Raw genomic sequence first — 19,494 nt, 5'->3', positions numbered from 1 at the left:
ATTAGATATATACCATTAAATACCTGACAAAAAGGTAACAGCTCATGAATTTATTCAAGACATGCGTGCAATGTTGGAACGCTTACTTGAGGTTTTTCCTTCGGTCTTCAGAAATTGTGTACTTAGCACTTTAGGATAACTTCATGCAAACCAAACTTATTAAATTACAATTTCACTTTCTTTTCATTCATCATTTTCACTGATTTTCACTGTAGTTTCTGCAAAATACACGAAAATCCGATTTAGTGGTTTCGAAAGTTTTGAAACATTAAAACAAAATAAAAACTGACAAGTAACAAATGACAGTTGAGGTATTCATTTGTTTTTGTTCGGTCATCTATTCGCCAAAATGGGGAAGTTTAGAGTTTTCCCGGTTATATAAAATTAAAAAACTTAGGACAACAATGAAAAAATGGCAAAAATAATATTAAAAAAAGTCTTACGCAGCACCTCTATTTTCCATTTTCTGTTGGCGTCACCAGTGAGGAGGGATATTCAGCCGGATTCTCCCTGAGGTTTGTGTTCACAGCCAATGTCGAGCGTACTTCTCGTGCATACTTCAACGCGAATCGGTTATATGTCGAGTCATTCGACTCGTATTTAAATGCAATATATAAAGGGAATTCATTAGAAAATCCTCAAGCAGGAGTTGAAATATCAGAGGCGTACCTGGACACGATTCATCTCTTAGGCAGATGTTTAATAGTAATTAATAGCTTAACAAATGGATAACATTTACGATTCTTCACTTATTGCGCGTTTTTTCTTAATGATCGCCCATTATGATGGATATCATAATAACATCTCTGTTTAGTCATTGAAACAAAATTAAAATTGAACGCGATTAACCTGTTGGTTGGTTGGCATGCACCCGGCATCTGACAATGCTTGTGAACGCGTTCCTGTTCTTGCGCAGTTACCTCTTTAGTAGTCTTTTGAACGCTTTTGACTGATTTTATTTTTTTATCAAATTTTGTTCAACTCTTTTGTGGGCGTTTGTTTATTATTAATTTGTGATGTTGCTGGCTGAAAGTATATGTGATGAACAACGTTAACAATATTATTTCAAAATCATTTGCAACTAGAAGATCTTTCTTTAGATATAAATCTACAGTGTACGCATTGTCCTCCGGTCAGTTCAAGATTGTATAGCTTGATGTACTGAATAATATTGTGTTTCTAAATTATTGTGAATCAATTTAGTACCACTCTGTTCATAATTCAACTTTGTAAGGTTTGGGAAAATGTGGGGTTGCTGTCATTCGAGTGACTGGTCCAAGAGCTGAGAGTGCTATACGGAAAATGACTAGGCACCAATCCTCTGATCTACCAAAACCTTGGACTGTAATGTTAAAGAATATTAGGCATCCAATTTCACAAGAAATTATAGATAAAGGGTTCGTTTTATGGTTTCCAGGTATGTCACCTCACAAAATCTACTTAAACCTTAGATAACTTAACATTCTGTGTTTTTATATATTTTAGGCCCTAGGAGTTTCACAGGTGAAGACTGCTGTGAGTTCCACATTCATGGGGGTACAGCTGTTGTTAATGGTGTTCTTGAAGCTTTAAGTTGTATGGAAACCTTTAAACTTGCTGAACCAGGAGAATTCACTAGACGTGCCTTTCTAAATGGAAAGCTAAATTTAACTGAAGTAGAGGGCTTAGCAGATTTGCTTCAAGCTGAAACTGAAGCTCAAAGGAAACAGGTTAGTTTAGTTTAGTGCAATATTTTTGCACAATCTTTTTCCAAAGCTCTCTAAGTTAAATAAAATTATTTTTGGAAATTTCAGATATAGGATGAATTTTGTGATTTAAGAGGAATATTTATAATATAATTATTTTAGGAATGTAGGTTATATTTTCACATTTTTTTATGTGAACTCACTCGTATATAAAAAATATTACCTCAAATAAATATATAAGTTGCCCATTATTTCATGATTTATAAATAAATTAATTATGAATTGTGTTATATGTATATTGGTACAAACATAAATATGTCTAAGATTTTTTAGGCTTTTCTACAATGCTCTGGTGCTCTAAGTAATCTCTATCACAGATGGAAGCAAATTTTAACACATTCTCTGGCTCATTTAGAAGCATACATAAATTTTGAGGAAACCGAAACATTAGAAATTGGACTTACAGAGTTAGTTGTCAAAGATGTAAAAGTTCTTTTAAAAGAGATTGAAACTCACTTAAAAGATGGGCATAAAGGGGAGCTAATACGTCATGGAGTCAAGACAGTTATTATTGGAGAACCAAATGTAGGAAAAAGTAGTTTAATGAATTTACTATGCAGAAGACCTGCTTCTATAGTAACTCCAATATCAGGTACAACTCGTGATGTTATTGAAGTTACTTTGAATATTAGCGGTTATCCACTGCTACTGGCAGACACTGCAGGATTGAGAAATTCATCACAAGATATTGTAGAATTAGAAGGCATGTCAAGAACCCTTGACATGTATCAGAAGGCAAATTTAGTAGTATTGGTATTAGATTTTTCAAGATATTTCACTTGGTGCCAGCTTCATGAAGATTCATGTTTGAAGGATTATATTATTAGCTACACTGAAAGTTTAGGAGTTTCAGATCTGGTAAAAAATGATCCAAAATCTCGAGTGATACAGTTTAATAAAGAGTGCATTGTGGTCATGAATAAAATGGATTTGGATAATGAAAATATTTGTAGTGCAAATTTCAATGAGAATGTGGTGAAACTGTCCTGTAAAAGTGAAAATGGAATTTCTCAGTTAGTTGATGTACTGACCCAACATTTAAAATTTTTGTATGTACAAGGAAATAATTCAATGCCTAGTTTCAACATCTAATTTCAGATGTGGAGATCCTACCAAAGAACACCCAAGTATGAATCAACAAAGGCACCGAGAACAAGTAAGAAAATGCCAACAAAATTTGAAGCTGTTTATGAATGAAGTTACTAAAAATGAAGGCAGTGATGTGGTTATTATGGCTGAATATCTTAAGAATGCAATTGGAAATTTGGGGAAACTTATTGGCACAGTTACATCTGAAGAGATTCTTGATGTTATCTTTAGTGAATTTTGTATAGGTAAATAACACATAGATAACTTACTAATGATAAATAATTAATGTTATAAAAACATTTGTACATATATGCATATAATGCATTCACTGTAATATCCGGTATCCATTATTTTTCATATTCATTTATGGCAAATTCTATTTTACTATCTTAGTGAATGGAGTTGTTTGTGCCTTGAAAAAAATACTCCGCGAAACAATTTATTGTTTTTTTTTGGAAAGTGGTTAGTTTTAGTTTCTCTAAACATTAAAAAACTAAAAATCTTACGGTTGGTGAACTAATTTTAATGTATTTAATGATCAAGAAATATCCAAAGTTACGCAACAACATGGACTTCCTGCTGGTTTCGTTTCTTGTCAACGATTAAGGTAAGAAATGTTTAATTTTGTGCATCAATAATAAATGTAGTTAAGAGAATTCCAACACTTGGGTCTTTTTTTACTAAAAAGGTTTAAAGTGGTTTTAAAATATTATATTTTTATGTCAACTATTGACGTCATTTAGAATCATTTTTAAAAACACTGTCGCAGTTTCGATTTAAACAAAATTTTAAAGTTTAAATTGCGATTTACAATCTATTGTAGACTTCAAGCTACAATGTAAGGCATTTCTTATTACACATTTCCTTTCCGTCCCATAATCCCTTTCGTCAAGGTATCGTAATTTGTCGTGTCAACAAATTGGCCTATACGTAGTTACAATGATACTGAAAAAATTTCAGGATAATGGGATAAGTACTTTTATCTCCTAAGTTATTGAAAATCATTTTGGTGTCAAGTAACTCACGTTGCCACATTTTTAGGTGTCTGACTTGCCCCTATTTAGTCGAAAAAAATTGTAAGAATGTACTTTTACATAAGAAAAATCTGCTGATGTTGAAGACGATCAACAAATCATTATTTCGAAGAACAGCCATTTCGAACGTTTATAAAAGACAAAAATGAAACTAATTTCCCAGGTTCCACAGACAAAGCGAGAAGTAAATTGAGGAATTGAAATATCAGGAACCGATGTGTAGCCGACAAAATATTTTTTAGACATGAAAATAAATGAAGGGTAGTACCTCAGCAAATACAAGCTTACGACAGTGTAAAGGCTCTCTATAACGAAATAAAACCTACGTTAATGATAACCAACCGTGTATCTTTTGTATCGTCTCTACATAATTTGTGCAATAATCTGAGATTGTGTTGAGAAATTTATCCGGGCAGAAGTGATTCAGAATTTTACTCGAAATGGTCGCATAGCAATGTACAATGTGTTACCTACATGTTAGGCAAAAATTTTCGGGGTTATTCTCTGAGTAATTTTAAGAATTTTTTGTCCTTTGACGATTTTAGAGAAAATACTTTGTTCCCTAGATACAAAGTGATAAGTGTTTTTCTGAAATTTTTTATGTTTCTGGATGTATTTGTTTATTTTGCTATTTAAATTGATTACGAGTCGTAGCCTACACAATCGAGGAAAAATTACTACAGCAGTACGGTTATAGAACTCATTATTAAAACTGCCGGTAGTACGGTTATGCAGCCATGATCTTTTCTAATTTCTGCCGAAATCGAAAATTTGCTGTTTACAAACATATAGATGTAGAGGATATTTTTGCTTATAACTTTTTTTATTTCTACCATTATTCCTGAAATTTGGCTACGGAAATTGAAATTTTTTAATTTAAAGGTTTCAATTTGGCAATGCTTGATTATTTTTCCCTTAGGTTTCAGTTTCCGGCCTATCTTTATACGGGATGTTCGAAATAGGTTGTACCAAACTTAAGAAGACTATAGCGGACATTGCAGTGAAAAATTTTTGTCTCATGAATTTTTTTCCATACCATGTCCTATTTTTTGTTGGTTAATGGGAAAAAATATTATAGTTTTTAAAAATTCAGTGGCGCACAAATAACAATAATAATCACAAACAATACTGCCAAATTTCAACAAAACTGGCTAAGAGATTATTATTAAAATTTTTAAAGAAAATTGATTTTAAAAGTTTGACACTCTGTATCTTGAACACGAAGTATTATCGGACGTATGTTAATAACATTTTTTTGGCCTAAAATCAGAAAAAAAATTACTCTTTGAATTTAGCCAGGGATTTTAATAAAATCCTGTAATCATCTAATTTTGACACATCTTGTATACTGTATTATGATACTTTACCCTAAGATGTTATACAATAAGCTCTTAACGTGCTGCTATAAAAATAAATCTTACACCCCGTACATTTATACTATACATCGACGTTTAGCTTGATTTTTTAAAAAGTAAACTGGAAGGGATCGTCGAAAATACGGAGGATTCTTGTTGAGATAATTGAGTTTCGGCTCTCTGTTGTTCTCAGTTGCTCGAAATGATTCCTTATCTGGAAGAAACTCCAGTAAAAGTTTGTAATAGTGTTTGAAGGGGTGTGAAAAATCTTTATTTTACTCTCACTGTTCTTTGCTGCTAGTAGCCAAATAATTTTTCGGCTGTGATATTTGGAAAATAAGGTCCCCGAGGGTCATACTAACTTTCATTTAACCGAAGGAAAACCTGTAGTACGATATCTACGAGGATAGTCCCAGTAGTGTCAGATCTAGCGTATAAATGGCAATTTTTTGTTAAAAATTTACCTATATTGCAAAGTCCTAACTTTAAAAAGCTTATGTCCAGAGTTTTAGAATCTTACATCGATTTGTGTTTGTTTTAGAGCTGTTTTTAATGAACGCTTTTAGAGTTTTTGCGAACCTCAAAAAAATTGATCATCGATAGATAATTCAATACTTTTTGGTTGCGAACTTTAGCCTCGCCCACCCTATTGGCCAGATTTAACCCTCTTAGATTATTTCCTCTATTCAAACTTGTAGAAATGGCTCGGTGGAAAGAGATTTGCTAATAACGAAGAGCTGAAGTTCGAGGTTAATGTTTATTTTAAAACGTTCGAAGCTTCGTATGACAGAGTATACAGGGTGTAACATAAGTAGGGGTTTTCCTTTTAACACAACACAGACCTCAAAAAACTAAGCAATATTTTTATATAACATTTTTTTGAAATTTCAAAAACAACCAAAATATGCACATATCAAAGTTTTAATAAGTGCTACATCTTTAGCTACTACTCACCCCAGGACTGGCTACAAAAAGTGTTCGAAATTGTCTCCATTGGTTTTATTTGTACAAACTGCTGTTAGAAGAGATGGCTTTCCTCTAATTATTTGTGTAGCATTTTCTATCTGTTCACGCAATTCTTCCACTATATTAATTTTACTCGCAAACACTAAACTTTTCATGTAATACCACAAATAAAAATCACATGAATTAAGATCTGATGATCTTGCGGGCCATCTTATTAGCTCATTGTGACCTATCCACCTGTTAGGAAATTGATCGTTTAAAGTCCCGTACTTTGCGCCTAAAATGAGGTGAAGCACCGTCATGGAAAATCACATAGATTGTCTAACATTTAAAGGCACATTTTCAAGAAGTTCAGGCAAATTATGTTCCAGAAAATAGAGATAGTCTAAGCCCGTTATTTGATGTGGAAGACAAAGAGGTCCGATAAACGTGTTATTAACCATGCCGGTCCAAACATTTAAAGAAAATCTCTGTTGGAAATTAGTTCGACGAATAACGTGAGGATTTTCCATTGCCCATACGTGAGCATTTAGAAAATTATTTATTCCGTTACGAGTAAAAATTGATTCATCCGTTATCAGAATAAACTTAAGGAAATTTTTATTACGAGCAGTTTCCCGTAAGTCACAAAAATATACTCTTGGGAGATGGTCTTGTGGCATTAACGCTTAAACCCGTTGCACGTGATAGGGATAAAGTTGGTGTTCATTTAAAATTCTTCACACTGCCATGTGAGATGTAGGAACTTGCTCTGCGATTCTTCTAGAACTGGTAGTTAGATTGTCCTGAACGATATCTAAAACATGCTCCTTAATGGGTGCCATTTTAAGTGGCCTAGGTCTTCCAGCATGTCCACCATGTATTGCTGTTAAGTTTCCGGTTTTGCGAGCTCTTCCAACAAGATAAACAAATCTACGGGCTCCAGGATGATGTCTTTCCGGAAAGCACTCGGCACACAACTGCGAAGCTGCTACGGTATTCCGGTGACACTCCCGGTATATCACCAATATGTCCACTAATTCGTGATTCGAGTAATTATATGGCCCTTTGTCAATTTAATAGTATCAATAGTGATTATTTATCGAAAGAACACCTGGAGCTAAACTTCACGACTGATTTTTGAGCGGCGCGGATAAATTGCATAAAAACAGTAAACATTAAATGTTTTTTGCGTTCCTGCAATAGCTGATAATTTTTTGTGGGACATTTTATTTCCTTTGCGTTGAATTACTCTTTTATGCTGGAATGGATTTAGATTTTATACAAAAAATGTATTAAAACTCATCTGCTCATATTTCGTTTTTTTTTTTAGATTTCGAAAAAAATTTATATAAAAATATTGCTTAGTTCTTTGAGGTCTATGTCGTGTTAAAAGGAAAATCCCTACGTATGTTACACCCTGTATAAGTCATAGAACATCGCTAAGAAAAGTGTATTAATCCCGAAGGAGGCTATGTTGAGAATTTTTTTTTATTTAACTACTATTTACAATCTGTAACAATATATTACTATAAGTAAATTTGATAATTAGAACATATCTGTCGATTAGAAAAAGCTTATGAAGAACTCAGCATTATGAGTTCTAATGCGCAATTATGTTGCGGCCCTTACATAACAGTATACAGAATATACATATGTTCAATACACCCACCTATTCCGCATCCTCCCTTATATTCAGATAAATCGTTTGATTTGAAACGTTTCAGTCTCCTAGTTGCTGGTTTTCTGAGCAAGTTGCTCGCTAAGGTATTAAGATGATTTTTGATCTGATCCTTATGTTTAAGTGAAAATCTAAGTATTTCGTCACAAATCGAAGAGAAATTCAGATCCGTGTATATGGTCTTGTTGTTTACAAACCATGGAGTCTTGGAGTTTTTGATTGGAATTTTTGTTGTATCGCTATGTTAGAATTGCTGGCATTACCCTCACAGCTGAGTTCCATAAGTTCAAACTTCTTTGATGACAACTTCACATAATAACACTCTGTTTTCCAGTGAGTTAAGGTTTATAGCCCAGCAGCCAATACATAAAAAAAAAAATTAAGTTTAGCTCTTTTCCTTTTGTTGTTATATGTTTTCTCCAAGTCATACAATAGTCTAGATACATTTGAAGATATTTGGTAGATTCGTATTAAGAGGCGGGAACTCCATTTAATGTAACCGGAAGACTAGTATTTTTTGCTCAACGTGTAGATTACATTTACAGACTATCGATTCACTTTTTTTGAATTCTTTATTTGGAAAGCCAGCTCTCAAGGTTATTTTCCTCTTCCTGCATGCTAGCAGCAGCCTGTAAACAGTCACTTTCTGTCACCATTAGTGTGGTATCATCAGCAAAAATTGAGATTAAAATATTTTGACCATTACGTATGTCAGCAGTGTATAAGCTATATAAGAATGGTCCAAAAACTGAGCCTTGAGCAACTCCGGCTTTAATGCTTTTTAGGTCTAATAATTTGTCACCCACCCTCACTTGAAACAGTCGATCACTCAAGCGTGATTTCCATATATGGTAGTATTGAGATAGGTTAGACTTGATTTTGCAAAGGAGTGCTTCATGTCAAACTTTGTCAAAAGCCTGCCTCACATCCACGAAAACTCCATAGCAGCTTGTCTTTCTTTCCAAGCATTCACTTATTTTGTCAATAACTCTGTGTGTTCGCTCTATCGTGAAATGTTTATCAAGAAAACCAAATTGATAATCAGAGATTAAATTTAACTTGTGCATTTCTGTTTTTAATCTCCTCAAGAGTTTTAAAACAGCTTTGACACTATTGGCAGAAGGCTAGTAAGTCGATACGACCATGCAAGTTCTGGTGCTTTACCTGACTTCAAGATCATTACCATTGGAGTTATTTTCCATTGTGATGGGAAGCAAGCCGAACAGTTTATGCCATTGAATAAAGTAATAATGTGAACTATGGCTTTTCTTTTGAAACGTACAAGTATCTCTTTGGTTATCAAATGGTACCGTGGACACTTTTTAAGTTTCATTGCTTTAATTATACGACTTACTTCTGATGGTGTAAATGGTTTTTGTGGTTTACACGTAGGAAGTGGTGGACATTCGAGGAAACCCTCAATTTTAGTTTGCCATTCATTGGATCTGTTTGTTTCGTTTGAAGATCTTTGGAAGGTGGTCAGCAAATACTTCAGCTTTTTCCTTATGGCTTCTAGCCCAGCCATTAGAGGTTCTGATGAGTGGTGGTTGTTTTTTCTTCGGTCGCCTGAATGCCTTTGTTATTCTCCATAGGGAATAGGTCGTATCCTTTGAGGGTGTAAAGTTTTTAAGAAAATCCTTGAACGTGTCATTCCAGCGGATGTCAAGTAGCTACTTAAGTTCCTTGGACAACTTATTCGGTTTGGTATTATATTTAGGAATTCGGTGTTTTTGCCACATATGTAGCATTTTTCTTTTTTCCCTGATTTTATTTTGAATTTCTGACGGGGAGTTAGGATTATGTATTTTTGGGTTTGATACTGGAAGTGCCCTTAGTACTGCCTCGTGTATAAGCCTAGTTAGATTTTCAGTGGCTTCATCAATTTCTTTTTGGTCTTTCAGTGACATTTAAGATCTATTCTTGCTTCCACATGGTTGACGAAAGCATACCAATCAGTTTTACGATTTCCAAGACTTAGTGGGGGTCGCTTGGTAATTATTTCACTGCTGAATAGAAGAGATACAGTAGTATGATTAGAGGCTAATTCATGCACTGATTCCGTCTGGAAGTAATAATTTACGAGTCCCGCCGTAAAGAAGAAATCCAATAAGTCAGGAATCTTATTGAGGTCACTAAGCCAGGCCAATAGGTAGGCTCTCCAGTTGGAAGAACATTGTGTCTTTTGCAATACCAATTTTAATAGTACTCTTCTTCTTGATATCATAAGTCTTGACCCCCAGTGAGCGTGTTTAGCATTAAAGTCTCCACCAGCAATGAATCTTTGACCAAGTCCATCAAAATATCCTGTCAAGTCTTGCACCCGGAATGCATGCCTTGATGGGCAGTAAATCGCAGAAACAACAATTGATCCATTATTGGTGAATGCTTTCACATTTGTAGCTTGCACAAAACCTTCTTGGAATCTCCCGATTTCGTGATGTACAGTGTTGGACTTTATGATGACAGCTGAGCCCTCGTGCGCTCTGCGATCTGGATGTATAGTAAAGTAAATCTAATAGTTTTGGATTCTCGACTATGATTTTTCAGTAAAATGTGTGCCAGCTAAAATCATTATATCTACGCTGTCTGTCGTAAGATACTGTCCAATCTCTAGTTTGTGCTGGCCGAATCCACTAGCATTCCATAGTAGAAGACTAATTGTGTTTGTAGCCATTGTAACATCTTATTGAATAGCGTGCTTAATAATCTGATGAGTGACGCGAGTTCGTCGATTTGTTTCATTATAGTTGCCTCTAGTTTGGCGAAGAACTTTTCTATAGGGTCATTATTGCATTGTAAAGCTTCATTATCATAGTTGTTATTTGTATTGCTTCTTATGACTTGAGCATAGGTTTGCCGTGGTCGGTTTGAAAATGTTATTTGTCGGCCCTGCCTCCTGCCTGGGATAGAGATATTTTGTTTTAGAGCAGTAGATGTAATTACATCAGTTTTTGTCGGTTGACTTTTCCTTTCCTTAACGTCTTGGTAGACTGCACATCTCTTATAATTAGCCAGATGATTATTTTCTCACGAGGCACATAGCGCCGGTGTATCTCTCGATTTTACGCACGTTGTTGCATGTCCATATCTTTGGCATCAGGCGCATTGCACAATTTATGCTTTTTAGGGGGTTCAACTTTTATCTCTGGTCCAAGAAGGATTGTGATGGTGCAGATTTACTGGTAGGGTTGATGTGGTTCAAGATCCACGAAAAATAACGGAGCATTTTTCTTGGCGACTCTATTCCTTATATTGACGACATTTCGGACTCCGTGACCAAGTTTCCTTAATTCACATTTATTATCAATGAGCAACATTGTCGGACGTAAATTTCTAATTACTACTCGGGATGATCTTTCTTTTTTTAGCTGATGTGTGTGATACTCAGCATCCTGCTCGTCTAAGTACCTAATTATCGCCCTACAGCTGTCAGTAGTAGATACGTTGATACGTATTTGGTTCCTGCTGACAGTTTTGTATGTAAGTTCAACAGGTGGTCCCAGACTCCGCGCGTTTCCACGGAGTTTGCTAATATTCGTAACGTTCGGTAGAAGAATGGGAGGAGGTTTAGTGTCATCTTCACTATTTTGGCAAGTATCTTGCCGCATGTCTTCGTCGATGCCTCCATTACCTCTTAAAGCGGTGAATTTATTATTTTTTATAATCGGACTTTCATTGACGGATTCTGATGGGCCATTCGGACTAATTCTTTGTCTTTTCCTACCTTTGAATGTTTGCTATTCATTTTTTGACTCCTTGCTATAACCAGCGGTGAGACTAGCGGGCTTTTATCGGGGGTATGTACCTGCATAGGCGTCAGCCGTCGTGCAAATTCGAATTCATTAGTTTTCTCAACTCTATTTTCATCCATATTCATAGAATTCCCGCAGCACTCGGTATGCAGAGAGTAAACAATTGTTCTTTGAAATAAACACTCTATTAGTAAACACACTATCGCTTGGCACGTCTAAACTCCACGAAGGAATCGTGGAGAACCATATTGACAAATAACGTAATGATTTCCAAAAATTTCTCCAAGTGTTAGGACGGGTACTTCTGGAATCATTGTAGTACGTGCGCATAAACTTATTATTTTCATCGTACATGGAAGAGTGACGAATACCAATTAATTAGTACCGGTTCCACATTGTACCTTTTATAAAGCGATTATTTAAAACTGTCGTTCTGTACACTGGCAAATACTTACCTACACAGTGAATAACGAAGAATAAAAAACTCATGGGTGTTAATTTAGCCCTCGTTCTGCAAGGGGAGCAATGTAAACGGAATAAATTGAAAACCAACCACGAAAGTGTAACTAACTCGCAGTAGGAGTTCCATACGTTTACAATGGTATTCAGAGTGAGCAAGTCTGTATTTAGGAGTACAATTATTATTTACTAACTTTCACACAGTTCGATAAATACAATTACAGACGGCATTGCTGCTCGGTCGGATGGAAAACATCACATTAGCCCCCACAATAGATTATTCAACTTGACTAAGATTTTATTTTATAACTTCGGGCGTTCTTTTAATGATCTGGCACTTGGAGTGTTTGCTTTAACAGTAACAGTACTTCGGTTAATAGTGAACTCGTAAGATGTTTGATACACATGTTCGGTCGAGAGTGTACAATGTTTTTTACCCTTTGATATATGTTTAAAATTAGCGTTTACACTTGATGCACTTGTTATTTACGAAGTGCCCTTGCGCCCTAGTGTTGATAAGTGCGTAGTATTTTTAATATCAGTTGAAAACATCGCCCTTAGAAGGTATGATCTAAAATATTATGATGCAAAATGAAATCATAACCGCCAAGCTTCCTCTACTCTCTGGTGATAGGACCCTGTAACATATCGGATGCCTAAGGCAGCGGACCAACATGAATATTGCCCCGGCTTCGGTTGTCAAACTATAAATATTTGAGATGCGCCGGCACTGTGTACGGAGACCGGTACTCATAAGTGTGAAGAAACTGAAACCAGTAGCGCCAACGAAGGGCGTTTAAAATTGAATATTAGTTGCGCATATATGCTGTTACATAGTCAAATTAAGTCATTTATAATTTTATATGTATAGTTTTCATAGGGTTAACGGTGCTATCACGAAGGTGTTGATGTGGTAGGTTTTATACCATTCGCAATAAAATTCTCGATGCACGTCACAGTCCTCAATGTCGGCAACGTGGCCACATTATGGAAAAAGCAATGATCACCGCGGGAATTGGATTGGGGAATTAACAGAGGATTTTTTAGAACGAAAATACATTATGGGTATACATTAAATTCCAACATTTTTATTTTTTATTTATAACCCTCGTTGGATGCGAACCTTTTTTGTTTGGGCAACTGTAAATCTTGGGTGCCGTAATTGTTTTTGTGAAGTTTCAAAACTGCACTAATCGTAGAGATATTTTAACTTAGGGCAACCGTCACATGCTTATACAGTAAAACATCTGTACAAAATCCTACCACATATTCCTGGGGTGAGAAAATGATGATTCAACCTAATTTGTCTAATCCAAAAGTGGACGGTTTTCGAAATGCAGGGCGTCAAAGTTAAGATTAAAAAAATTGAAAAAAAAAATTATTTCGTTGGTAATGCTGCTATCTACACACAAAATCTCGCGTCGGGGGGTTTTTAGGGGTGAGAAATCAGTGATCTCCGTTAACATCCCTTCAAAAATTAATTCGACATAAAAAGTTAAAATGGATCTTCGCCATCAGTTCCTCGTCGTTTCTTAAAATATTCACTGAATTTTGAATTCGTCTCCACAAATCCTCTTCGTTATTTACGGGCATTGAGTATATCACGGAGTTTAGAGTTCATCATAAAAAAATAATCAAGTGGAGTTAAATCAGGGAAGCGTGGTGGCCATATTACCGGTGCATCATTTCCTCTACCGTTCCAACTATGTGAAGATCACTTCGAACATTTAATAAAAGCAAACAGTTAAAAAAAATACAATTACTTCTGAATGTTTGGTTCTGTCAGGTTTGCAGTCTTGTGCATTGCCTTCTAGGTAATTCATTACGTACGTCGGTAATTTTATTGCGAATAGTGTATTTATTCTAATTAATCATTTACAAATAAGAGGCCCAACTGTGTCAGTTAGGTAAGGTGCAGTGGGGCAAGTATGTGTAGGGGGGAAGTGCGTTACCGCGTTCCCTCTATTATAATAAAAGGAAAAATGTATTAGTTAACAATTGGGAATTTTCTTGATAGTAGTTTCAATCTAACGGCACAGATGTAGTGCATTATTTGTGGGTTTCACCTGGGTAAATAAATTAATTACGCTTTAACAAAAGTTTGGATACAAGTTCGGAATCCCAATGGAATGTCAGTATTTTTTAGTGAAATACCTAGTTCCGAATTGTAAGTTTTGGTTAGTATATTTTTTTAAAAATAAAGTTTACTTAAAAAAAATCGTGGATGATTTTCTAATATTTTTTTAGCAAAATATTCGTCTGCTTATACCCCGGAAATATTTATATAGAGGGTAAGTTCATATTAAAGCTCAGTCGCATCAAATATTTGGTCAAATGAAGGAAAGAAAACGAAAAGATAGTAACGAGAGCGAAAGTAATAACTGTCCAAGACGTTAAAGAAAGGTTAATTAAACAGCCAAAGAAGAATGAAGAAACCCATTAGGCATAGTTCTGATAATGCTGATAAGGACAGTGACTTGTGTACCATTTCCAAATGCCACTTTCGATTTTATATTGACCATCGACAATGGATTCAATGCGTTAGTGGTATGCAATGGGTGTGCGGCGCTTTCAACAGAGGTTCAAAAAAGAAGTGATGTGAATGTGAAAGATGTGTCGACGAAGATTCGTAATGCTTACTAATTTGCATAACTAAAATTAACAATTTATTTTTTACATTATAACTTTTTACGCAATAAAATTATTAAGTAAATATATGCATTTTACATAATTTTTAACTTATTTCTCCAATTATTAAACTTTTTACCTTTTCATTTTTTTTAGTTCTTCTTTTGCTTCAAAAAGCACGAAAATTTATATTTATTTTTACAATAAGCAACTGGCACTACGTTAAATGTTACACAATAAATATATTGTTTAGTATTTTTATTTTTAACCAGACGTGTCAAAAGACATCAAATCCTGAGGAATACTATCATAACAAAGTTTCCGAACTATTTTACAATTAACAATTATTAATTCGAACAAAAACTTGGCAATTAATATTTTGTTGAGATTTAAAGCCAGTAATTGGGGCGAGTTGGATAATGTAATTTTAATATTACATAGCAGCTACTGCCACATTAAAAGTGCAATGTGCTGTGGGTCGTTGCCGTACATAAAAGTAAACGATCTATCGAGGTCCAGTTTTTGAGAATTGCTAAGGGATTTGACTTTAAAATGTTCAAATATACCTTATTGACCATTATCGTAAAAGGAAACACAATTACAACACTCCAACTATTCACAAAAAGCCGTTTACATCCAAAGTTAATAGAACCAAGAGGCTGAAGTATGGTCGGGAATATCAAATCAAAGATTTTAGGATCACCTCATACTTAGCGACAAACGTGAGTTTAATGCACCCGGATCAGATGGTGCATAAAAGGTTTGGAGAAAACCGAATTCAGAGCTGAAAATTGAAAATTTATCTGCGACTGTTAAACACGAAGGTGGAAGCCTTATGGTGTGGGGCTATATGTCGGCTGCAGGGGTTGGAAATTTGGTATTTATTGATAGAATGGTGCACAGTAAAGTACATCGGAACATTTTAGAATCAAATCTCCTGAACAGTTCCGAAAAATTTGGTCTCAACAGATCGTTGACTTTCATTCATGACAACGACCTAAAACATATTGCGCTTTAGAAAAGGCAGTTGGTGCTTTGTGTACAATATTGAAAATGCATTAGCCCAGTTGTCCCAATAACCGGATTTAAATCTGATTGAACATTTACGGATATAATTGGAGCGTAAAATAAGATCATACAACATAAATAACAAGGATTAGCTAAAAAGAATATTACAATCAAATGGAATCAAGTACTCGCAGTAGTGAAAAGAAATCTGGAAACCCGACAAAATACTAATTTTTTTATTTAGTATTATACTTAAAATAGTGCTAGTTTACTTATTCTATAAAAATAAATAAAAATACTCGCTATTTTTTGCAATTTGAAAGCTAATTTTTTAATGTTGCACCATGGGACGGAAACTTTTTGGTACCCTGTATAAAGCAAAGATCACCAACCTACGGCCCGCGGCTGCGTGGCCAAAAATTCTCACACATATTTACTATATTAAATACATATTAATGCTATATAGAACTGCGTAGAAAATTTTAAAGCAATATATTCCTTTTTTATCCAATTGTAAATTGTACTATTTTTGAGAGCTTCCTAGAAGTGACAAAATTTTATTAAGTTGTTATCAGTAATTCTATATTAAAATTGTTGGTAAATTTTACAAAAAATTAATAAAAAAACGACCAAAAAGTAGGTTGTCAAGTCGTCTTTTTGTTCCAGAACACTGATTCCGAAATTCGTAGCAGTTAAAGCACAACACCGATTTCCGTAGGATCTTGCCGTAAGTTTTAGACATAAGACACTTTACATAAGCTGGCCTTAAAATCTAATGGGAAAATGCGAAAAGATAATTAGGTAGTTTGATTTAAAATTAAGAAATTGGCATCTACTTCCGGTATATGCGGCAACTAAACCTGTATATCTTCATAAATAACAAAAAATCCAACAACTCATTTTATTAACACTATTTTTGCATAATAGTTCATATTCGGTACGCCCATATTTTTACAATGTTCATATGCGGCTCTAAAAAGTTTAGAGACCCTTGGCATGGAGCAACTGATGAAGAACTTTTGCAGAATTAATATTTTTAATATGTAACACCCGTCGTGCTTATTTGAGGACGCTGGGAATTTGGATCTGTTATCAAAAAAGCGTTTGATATCATCCAAAATGTATAAATTTTAAAAAGAAATTTCGTATACTCTTATTATAGTAGTACAATGAAAAACGAATCACTTTATACTATAATTCAGATATCGGTAAATTAAACACTCTGTATACCGCAATAAAATATTTCATTTTTATAAACATTAACCTTCTGGCGAATTAAAGCATGCTAAAAATAGCACGAGAAAATTAATTTATTCTTTTAGAAGTTTAAAATGCATTAATTCCTAATGTTATCAAACGAGGACGCTGGTCGAAAAAGAGAATCAATTTTTATTTCTCCATGATTTATGAGATGCAGAGAGTCTCATAATCTTTGGTACCTATGAGCGAGTAGGTATAGGGTGATCTACGTAAGGTGGTCGGGTATTTTATTTCGAAAAACTTGAGATCCAGAACAAAAGTTTAATATAAAAGCTATTGAATTTTTCATGAATTTTTATTTTTTAATATTTTTTAAGATACATGGTGGTTCAGAAAACCATGGCGTGACAAAAATACAATATTTTATATGAGATATCCTGTATTTTGTCACGGACACTAGTTGTGCGTGAAACTACAAGTATTTTCTGTTATTAAAAATTATGAAAAACGTTTAGCAGTTTTGAGTTAATTCAGTTTAAAATAAAAAAGCTTTTTACAATTCTTAATAAATTGTCATAATATTAGTTGAAACTTGTCTAGTTTAAAACCAAGGGTCACTCTATTGAAGTATATTTTTAATTTTCGAGAACTTTTATGCAGAATATTAGAGAAATATCCCAATTTTTCACATTTCAAACGTTTCAAACTCGATTTTTGAAGTAGGACAGACTTTTTTTTTGAAAATCAGTTTTTTAATTTACTTTCAAATGATATATACATAATGTATGTATGTTGTACTTATATATAAATTGAAGAGATCTTACATATCTATCTAACTTATTAAGTAATGTATCAATTTAGAATGTAGTTAAAGAATATAATTTTTTAATTTGAAAGTTAATTAAAAGAAGAATTAATTAAAAAAAAAAAAGATGTCACACTTAAAAAATCTAGTTTGAGGCACTTGAAATGTGAAAAATTTGGATATTTCACACTTTTAATAAAATTTTTTGTAAATTAAAAATATATTCTAATAGAACGATCTTTTATTTTTAATGGACAAATTTTCAAACGATTCAATTAACATTATGTGAATTTATTAAGAATTTTAATAAGCTCATTTTTCTTCTATCTTTACTTTAAATTGAAATAACTTAAAAGTTAGTCATAAAAATAATGCGAAATTCAACTAATTCCTGCAAGGTGTTTCGAATTGAACTCACATAATACAAATACTGGTATTTAAACGAGCGAGATGTGTGGGAATCGATAACTGCTCTGAAATCATCCAATCAAAGCGAAATATGCATAAGTCGCCCAAATTGATCAAATTAATAAGCTAAAACAGCAAAAATTCTGCTTAAGTGATCCCGAAAATCCAAATGTCGAAGATTTGCAAGCAGTCGTGAAAAGAATGCGAAATTCGACTGATTTATTCAAATCTATCAAACTGAGCTTCGTATAAATTCAAAATAGTCATAACAAAGTTGAAAATTCGGAAAGCTATATTTAAATAAATCCAAACTGTTGGAAACATTGATTTTGCTCTGAAACCATACGATTAATGCGAAATACATATAAATCACCCAAATTGATTAAATGAAACTTTAAATAGGTTAAAAGAGCGAAAAATGTTTCCAAGTAATTTGAGAAAAATGAGAAATTTAACAAATTTTTCTACATTTATTAAACTTGCAAAAATATAAACTGTAACTACTTGCTAAATAAATTACAGACATATACAAGGTGATTCATTGGGAATGGAACATGGTAAAACCCGAGATAGAAGATATCAAAATATGACAATTGGGCCCAACATTCTTTTAACCAATATTGCATATATCAGAATGACAGAGTGTTAAAGGTTGAAATTTTATTTAAATTTTTTAAAAATTATTTATATTATAATTAAAATGAATTAATAACTTTTTGTGTTTCCATTGTATTAACACCGAAATTGGTGTATTTAGGTTTTGTTATATGGCAAGAAAAAATTTTGATGTAATTTTTGCGTAGCTCCCAGAGGGCCGTAGTCCCCACCCACCGCTTCGGTAAATTTAGTCATATTTTTTATGAGTGCAATTAAAGTCAGATTCTACTCAATATAATGAATGAGCGTGTATTTTTACTCAAACAAAAAACTCTCACTTAATCCCGATATTTCTGTTAGTTCACGAGATTTTCACTCATAAGTTAAATTGTGTTTTATCATTTCAAATCCTCAAAAAGTACAGTGGTTACGGTTCAGTTGCATGGCAAAGAATTACTTAATTATTGTTATTTTGGCTTACCAAAGTATTTTCTTTTGTTAGTTTCTCTTTTTAAGTAAAAAATTGAAATTCAAATCTAAAAATGCTAAGGCATAATCAGTTTTCCTTTAGGGAGATGCACGATATGATTTGTGTTTTTGGGTAATGAATTTGATAATAAGACTTATTTTTCATTTGTTAACGGGTTTTCTTTTTTTTCTAATGATTGAAAAGTTTATTTTTGAATTAATTAAGGATATGAAATATTACGACATGAATTAGTTAGTTTATGGGTAAAAATCTCGTAAACGAAGAGAGATATCGGGACTAAACGAGATTATCTTTTTTC

The 19,494-nt window shown here is 33.6% G+C and overlaps 2 protein-coding genes and 1 long non-coding RNA gene across 6 annotated transcripts in view; 1 reads left to right on the top strand and 2 right to left on the bottom strand.

Moving 5' to 3' along the window:
- LOC136347118 (uncharacterized) overlaps positions 1-949 on the bottom strand; it is a 39,882-nt gene extending 38,933 nt beyond the window's left edge. Inside the window, exons 1-2 of the long non-coding RNA XR_010733436.1 lie at positions 451-949; positions 87-218 (exon numbers count right to left, since the gene is read on the bottom strand). This is a non-coding gene — a long non-coding RNA (uncharacterized lncRNA). The remainder of the gene's footprint in view (positions 1-86; positions 219-450) is intronic.
- LOC136347105 (fork head domain-containing protein FD5-like) overlaps positions 1-19,494 on the bottom strand; it is a 153,401-nt gene that overhangs the window by 100,305 nt on the left and 33,602 nt on the right. The window lies entirely within an intron of this gene.
- Positions 937-16,385, top strand: LOC136347084 (tRNA modification GTPase GTPBP3, mitochondrial). Of its 4 annotated transcripts, XM_066296759.1 has the most exons (7): positions 937-1,132; positions 1,235-1,417; positions 1,486-1,709; positions 2,019-2,794; positions 2,844-3,079; positions 3,378-3,441; positions 3,876-4,205. In XM_066296759.1, the coding sequence occupies exons 1-7, from the start codon at positions 1,042-1,044 to the stop codon at positions 4,015-4,017; spliced, it is 1,716 nt and encodes a 571-aa protein (XP_066152856.1). In that variant the 5' UTR covers positions 937-1,041; the 3' UTR covers positions 4,018-4,205. The 4 variants fall into 4 exon arrangements, with proteins under 4 accessions (XP_066152856.1, XP_066152860.1, XP_066152859.1 ...); XM_066296763.1 differs by lacking the exons at positions 3,378-3,441; positions 3,876-4,205 and adding an exon at positions 16,363-16,385; XM_066296762.1 differs by lacking the exon at positions 3,378-3,441 and having other exon boundaries at positions 3,876-4,009.

The sequence above is a fragment of the Euwallacea fornicatus genome, chromosome 26, assembly GCF_040115645.1.
Source record: "Euwallacea fornicatus isolate EFF26 chromosome 26, ASM4011564v1, whole genome shotgun sequence".
NCBI lineage: Eukaryota > Metazoa > Arthropoda > Insecta > Coleoptera > Curculionidae > Euwallacea > Euwallacea fornicatus.
Note: the sequence above shows the minus strand (reverse complement) of the source record. Positions and strands in the feature narration are given on the sequence as shown.

Excerpts from the sequence above, each read along its gene's own strand:
- LOC136347084 (XM_066296759.1), top strand. The coding sequence starts at position 1,042 with ATGAACAACGTTAACAATATTATTTCAAAATCATTTGCAACTAGAAGA. Across the intron at positions 1,133-1,234 it reads AGTGTACGCATTGTCCTCCG|GTTTGGGAAAATGTGGGGTT; the intron begins GTCAGTTCAAGA and ends CAACTTTGTAAG. Across the intron at positions 2,795-2,843 it reads ACCCAACATTTAAAATTTTT|ATGTGGAGATCCTACCAAAG; the intron begins GTATGTACAAGG and ends ATCTAATTTCAG.